Genomic DNA, 7,461 nt, shown 5'->3' with positions numbered 1-7,461 from the left:
GTCAAACCTCACAAGGTCTAGTCAAGATTATAGCACAGACATATATAAATAAATACTATACGAAAATAAATGCTTATTTAAATATTAATTTTAATTCTATAAAATTTCATTGAATAAATAAATGAATTAATAAAATCTTATCTGATTTATTTTTGTGTAGTTACTAATGTATCCTTGTTTATGTTGAGAACCTTCTGGAATGTCTTGTATTTTAGAATTCAACTAGATTAAAGCTTTAGGTTGGCGTAAGAAAGCCTAGCTTGAAGTTCAAAGCAGTTGTAAAAGCTTAAAGTTTGAAAATGTAGCTAAATTAGATGCTGAAAAGCATGTTAATGATTAGCATGTTGCCAGCATGTTTTAGCATGCTTATCGTGCAACTTTTGTGTTGCTAGCATGATTACCATTTTATTCACATGTTGCTAGCATGTTTCTTACGTTGTTAACATGTTGCTAGCATGATTAGCATGTAGTTAGAATGTTGTTTATCATGTTTCTAGCATGATTAACGTGTTTGTATGAATATCATAGTTAACATGTTGCTAGAATAATTAGCATTTTGTTAGTATGTTGCTAGCATGTCTAACATGCCGTTAACATGATAAGCATGTTAGCATGATTAACGTAATTATGTTGCTAACAAGTTTTTAGGATTAATACCATGTTGCTAGCATGATTATCACGTAGTTATCATGTTATTAACATGTTTCTAGCATGATTAGTGTTGTTAACATGTTGCTAACTTGTTTCTAACATGATTAGCATGATGATAGCATGTTTCTTACACGATGAGCATGTTGCTAATCATGTTTCTAGCATGTTTAAATTATTAGTCTGTTGCATGTTGTTAACATGATAAGCATTTTGTTAACATGTTTCTAACGTGGGTAACATGTTGAAAGGATTTTTCTAAGATGATTCACATGTTGTTAACACGATTTACATGTAGCTAGCATGTTGCTAGCAAGTTTCTATCATGATTAACATGTTACTAGCATGTTTTTAACATGATTAGCATGTTGCTAGCATGTTTATATTATGATTAACATGTTACTAGCATGTTTTTAATTTGTCTATAACTAGCATGTTGTTAACATGATTACCATTTTGTTAGCATGTTGCTTATGTGGTTAACATGTTGAAAGAATTTTTCAAAGACAATTAACATGTTAACATGATTTACATGTAGCTAGCATGTTGCTAGCAAGTTTCCAACATGATTAGCATGTTACTAGCATGTTTCTAACATGATTGACATGTTGCTAACATATTGTTAGCATGATTTAACACATTGCTAGTATATTTTAACTTGTTAACATGATTTCGTTTATTTCTCGCATATTTTAGCACACTGTTAGCATGCTTTAACACCTTAGGTGCATCCCAAATCGTGTACTTATTAACTATTTTATGACACTTTGTAGTATAAATAGTGTGAGTAGCGTGTTCATACCGAAAATTCTTAAAAGAAACTGCACTTTAAATACCCAGATGATGACCTCAAATCGCTAGAAGAAAGGAATCTTGGAAACTTAATGAACTCAACTGTCGGTGTCGCAGCGTTAATTGTGTAGTGAAGAGGGAGGGGTTATCAGACTCCATTATATTCTTATATTCATACACTATATGCATAAGTACCATAGACAGTAAAAGAAATGGACACAGCGACCCCATTGGTACTCAATTGAGACAAGTGAAGCCCATTTTTAGCGTTTTTTAGCACTTCCGTTTCTGACGCGCAGACTCAAACTAAGCTTGATGACGTCAGCAACCTGTCTGACAGATGTAAATCTTCTAAGTGGCTGTGCGTGCAAACTGCCATCGTTAATCTTGCAGAGACGGCGAGCTTGAGCGGGGAGTTCTTTGGCGTGAGTGAGCAGGAGTAAGTATTCTGATTAATTATTTTGTATAGTATTTTAAAATGTAACGCCAGTACTTCATATTACTTCATATTCATATGCCTGCGAGCTTCTCCTCCTGTCTGTACGGTAATGCGACAGAGAGTCGAGTGGTTATGACGCAATCGTTAGCCTATTTTTTTTACAAAAACTGTTTCTACGGGGCCATAATGCAACATAGAAGGTAATGGAGCCCTTTATACATTGTCGTGTATCTTTAGAAAAAAATTATGGACAAACGGAGTCTTTAAACGCCTCAGATGTAAAGTTATTCGCTGTCAAAGTGACGCCAAAATGAATGGGTGTCAATGGGAATGCTAACGCAAGTGAAGTTCTGCTACAAGATGGCGGCACACGGCCGACTTCAACTTCCGGTCGACTTCCTTGCCGCCTGATAAGTACACTCTGTATGAGTGCATAGTGTGTCACTACAATGAGCGGTTGATACCACGATTAGCATTTGGCTCTTAGGCTAGATTAGAAATATTAGAATGGAAGCTAAGAAATAGTACATAGAAGGGGATTTGATTGAGTCTCAAAGAATTCTGGGATTTAACATTTTAATTTTGAATAGTCTTGGCTCACCTGAACATTCCATCAATGTAAGTCTATGGGATTTTTATGATTTTAAATCTTCAGTTTTATGAAAACCATAAGAATCAGTCTAAAAAGATAACGCGAACTAAGTCGGCAGAGCTGGTGGTTGTATCTTTAAAACTCTAGGAAGGGTAGCGTTTAGAAATATAGTCTTAAGATGAAGCAGCAGTATCTTAAATACAGAACATTGGGTTGACTTTTCAAGCCAACCTAATCCAAAAAAAAGAGAGAGAGAATTCCTTACAGTTGTCAATAAACACCTGAATATGTTACCATATATGCAACTGCCAATGGGATAATGTATTTTATGTGATCAAAACCTTATGCATACATTTACATTTCATGAATTTAAAAATACATTACTGGACAATACTGAACAAACTAAAAATCAGTTTCTTTAAAAATATCTTTATTGTACACGGTTTCACAAGTAAACAGTGCAGCATCATATCAGATACCGAAACTTTTCCCCAAGTTTGCATTTATCCACATCACAACATTAAATGATGGTTGAGTCTCAAATTAAGAAAAAGAAAAGGTTCATGACACCATAAACAATTTAAATTCTTTTCCTCTACAGCCAAACTGATATTTACAGATTATACAAGAAGTCGGAAAAGTCCCAAGAGCGACAACACACTTTCCATCATGTGTTCTGCTGTCCTTTACTGGACCCTGTGCTTGTAGAACCAGCAGAGACCTTTAGTGAAGTTCCAGCCGAGCGATATAGAGAGAACATACAGGAGTCCGAGCAAAGCGAAGGGATAAAGAAGCACCGCGGTGTTCTTTAAGAACGGAAGTGCTAAAGAAACAAGAGACAATGTTCAGCTTGTAGATACATGTCATAAAACACATGGTCGTAACCAGCGGTCACATCACTTACCGTTGTAGCCCAGGAATGTGATGTAAATATAGTAACTGATTGCAATAAGCCACAAGGTGTTTCCCACAAAATAACCCAGGAACCAGTCTGAACTTATGACCACAACATCTGTCAAGAAAGTGTAAAAGATGTTTTTCACAAAGTCCCAGTTCATTATTACACATATTTGTTTACGGTTTACTTACGGTTGATGAAGAACAGCTGTAAAAAGTGCAGAATGACCAGGAGAGGGTAGAAAGCGTTTAGATGGACGTCAAACGCATAGCCCCACTCCACATCGTAATCTCTGCTAGGATGTTTCATTAGATATTTATTTGTGACAACCCTGGAGTTCAGAAAAACAGGGATTACTGTACAGTGGCAACCCCAGACTACTATTTTCCTGATTATAATCACATTAAAAAAAATAAGTCTCACCAATATTCCATGTCCATTTATTTATTTGGTAAGAAATTATGTTTTATACAGTCAGCCCAGCCAGTCAAAATATATATATTTTGTATTTATAATTTTATATATTATAGCATTTATTAAAACACTTATTTTTTATTTTAGTCATTTTAAGTCATTTACTTTTGCCATTTTGTATTTTTTCTATATATTTTATTTAACTTCATTTTTTATTTAAGGTTTAGTAATTAGCACTTTAACCTAAATGTACTTATTTCAGTTTGATGCAGTTTTTCAATTTTAATTCAATATTTATATATATATATATATATATATATATATATATATATATATATATATATATATATATATATATATATTTTTTTTTTTTTTTTTTTAAATGTCTACTTTTTTTGTTAATTTTTAAAAAAACTATTTGTAACTTTTAATTTTTATTTCAGTTTGACTAATTTGAGTATTTTAACTTACAATCTTTTTTCAAGGCAACATTACTTCTTTGAGTTGTTAAGGTTTAAGTTTTGTATTCAACAATTCTATTTTACTTTATTTCAGGGTTAGGGTTAGGGTATTATTTCAATAACCAAAAACAATAATAGTTTTAGTTTCAGTTAAGGATAACAACATTGCTTTGTGCTGGGGTCATAACGACCCTGTCCTGGTTTATTTTATGATTATGTAAATATCTCTTTGGAATAAAGATGGATCATTCACCTTATTCTGTAATTAATAATAATAATAAAAAAAAGCAAAGATCCATAATCTAGAAATAAAATCTGAATCAATATCATATCAGCAAGGTCAACATTAAGGAAAAAGCACACATAATGGGCAGTCTTTGTGAGTGTTTGTGTGATCCCTCACCACATGAGTGTAGATATGAGCAATCCGACTCCGACACAGTCGATGAAAACAACCCACAGCAATAGCTTCAACGTCTCCACAAAACCCATTTCTAGAACCAGACCGAAGCCAACTGTCGACACTGCAGAGAAAACATGATTAGTGAGCCGATGCAAGTTTAATTTCTAAACCTTTCCCATGTTGCCATCAAAAGTGCTCACCACAGAGCCAGATGCTGAGCAGCACCAGGAACGCAGGGTCGTCTCTGGCCCACTGGTCTTTTGTCTGTTTGCGGTACTGGAAGTTGCGGTACACTTTCTGTGGCGATGTGAACAAGTAGAGCATCTGCCATATAGCAAACTCAAAGTCCATCTGTCTGAAATGCAGCAGTCGCCGCAGGTACTTGTAGCGCTTGGCGCCGGCTGTGTGCCGCGCTGCATCACGAGCGCTCAGACTGCCGTTCCGGTGAATCTGCAGGGAACTCGTCGGCAACATACTGTCGAGGGATGAGAGAGAGAGAGAGATTTAGTTATTACAGACACATGAAAGGTGCAAATTAGGGCCATATGATTTCCACAATGCAGAAAACACGGGCGGAATCACAGTATGCATTCATAAAAACAGTATTCACAGTTTAGCGCGGAATGTCATGGAATTTGTCAAATTTTTTATGCAATCAAAGTAGGTCATTACACTTTAATGAAATCGTGACATGGATTAGTATCTGTAAATATTAAGCAACAAAAGCCGATTTAAATATGAATTCTGCATGTTCTGCATGTCTCTGTTAATGAAGACGCAGACGCTGGGTTTCAGATGTAAATTTCGCGCTGACGTGTTCCAGGCTTCAACATCAAAACTGACAAACATATGGAATAATCGGAGTCAGATACGGAAATGATTATATATACTACTACTACTACTACTAAAATGAAACAAACATGATTTTTTAAGGAATAATCACACAACATTTCTTCCTTTTTTTTTTTTTACTTTTTTTTTGTAAATCCCCTTTGTTTGTCCCCATTTTCAATAATTAAAAAATAAATTAAATTGTTTTATGCCTTCATTTGATAACCAGGAAAAAAAATGTACTACATATTAATTAAGAAAACAATTCATATGGCTACTTTAAGAAAAAAATGTATGCATTAAGTTGTTTTATGCATTAAAATAATTGGACATGCTTTTTGATTAATAACATTTAATGTAACATTTAATGTAAAAATGTAAACTAAAATAAAAAAAACTGAATCCAGAAAAACAGAAATGGAAAAAAACTGAATTTGGAAAAAAATAAAATGGAAATTAGGAAAAAATAAAGCGGATTTCATAGGGCCCTAGCTGCAAATAAACATTCAAATCAGAGCAAATCAAAGCAAGATCTATTAATTTTGATTGATATAATAATAACAGAAGGCCAAGTATAACACAAGAACCGTCCTAAATGTATTTCTAAATCAGGAATAAATGATGTGGCTGAATTTTCAACAATTACAGCTTACTCTGTTTTAAAAAAGTCAAACTTAATTACAATTTCATTGTAGTAAAGTAAATCTTTCCCTGTTTGAAATCTACATCTATCAACTGTACATGAATTTAGTTTGAAAGAAATCCACCTGAACTGTAGTCTATCATCAAGAATTAAGCTTCATAATCAAATGTATTGTGAGTTTATTCTTCTGCTTCCTGTGAATAAAACCTGATGTGTAAACATGTAGAGCTGATTCAGGATCAGTCCTGTTACTCTTATTTGATTTACACAGCACAACTGACAGTTGCTCTAACATTACAGCAAACTCAAATCACTGGTTTTAAAGCAAACTAGCTATTCTTAATGTATCGGTGAAAGGTGATGCTTATTAATAACAAACAACGTAACAGACGAAGCCCTAGAATGGTACTGCTGGTACTTGGGCCTCGATATCACATAATAACCTGGTAAACATGTTAGCTATAATGTCGCTCCTGCTCGCGGTGTGTAAACATGACACCCACCTGTTCTGCCGCAGTTTCAGAAACTAATAAAGCAAAGCTCCTTTTAATCAGGGTGTAAAAAACAATGCAGCAACGGTGACATGTCAACTTCCTGCTTTATCCGAACACGTAGCAGCGCAACCGACACAGTGACGCCGCTTCCTGTGTCAAGGCCTTCTGGGATATGTAGTTTTGTGGTAGAGAGCAGCGCACGTCATTTCTATATTACATTCCTATATCATATTCATAGATTGGATAAATATGAAACTCACACTTTCAAACGATGAAAATCATTTGCGTTCTTTAATCAATCATTTGCGTTCTTTTATCACAATGTCAACTTTTCATACTGGCTGCAATGAAAGTGAAATTAGTGTGAATTAGGCCTACTGCTGTTTCCTCTGGCTCTTATAAAACTGTTTTAAACAAGACATCTTCAGAATGTTGTTTATATATATATATATATATATATAAATATATATATATATATATATATATATATATATATATATAAATATATATATATATATATATATAAATATATATATATATATATATATATATATATATATATATATATATATATATATATATATATATATATATATATATATATATATATATATATATATATATATATATATATATATATATATATATATATTCTGATCTGTGAAGATCTAAAGGGTTAAAACCATTTGAATAATAAACCATTGAAAAGCTGTTTACTGCATGTTTAGAAACAACAGATGGCGCTAAAGTACTTTATTCCTTCTCTTTCTGTCACGTTGATGACGTTGAATAGTCATGACTTTTTAACAGGCCTAAAAAAAGAAAGAAAGAAAGTTATGATTTAAA

At 33.3% G+C, this 7,461-nt stretch overlaps 1 protein-coding gene across 1 annotated transcript; it reads right to left on the bottom strand.

Moving 5' to 3' along the window:
* Positions 1 to 2,884: 2,884 nt before the first annotated feature.
* On the bottom strand, positions 2,885 to 6,777 carry LOC132151382 (protein unc-50 homolog). The gene is made up of 6 exons (XM_059559495.1): positions 6,625 to 6,777; positions 4,848 to 5,122; positions 4,648 to 4,768; positions 3,561 to 3,700; positions 3,376 to 3,483; positions 2,885 to 3,294 (listed from the first exon to the last, which is right to left on the bottom strand). The coding sequence occupies exons 2-6, from the start codon at positions 5,119 to 5,121 to the stop codon at positions 3,158 to 3,160; spliced, it is 780 nt and encodes a 259-aa protein (XP_059415478.1). The 5' UTR covers position 5,122; positions 6,625 to 6,777; the 3' UTR covers positions 2,885 to 3,157.
* Positions 6,778 to 7,461: the final 684 nt, after the last annotated feature.

Source organism: Carassius carassius, chromosome 10 (assembly GCF_963082965.1).
Source record: "Carassius carassius chromosome 10, fCarCar2.1, whole genome shotgun sequence".
NCBI classification, from domain to species: domain Eukaryota; kingdom Metazoa; phylum Chordata; class Actinopteri; order Cypriniformes; family Cyprinidae; genus Carassius; species Carassius carassius.
Note: the sequence above shows the minus strand (reverse complement) of the source record. Positions and strands in the feature narration are given on the sequence as shown.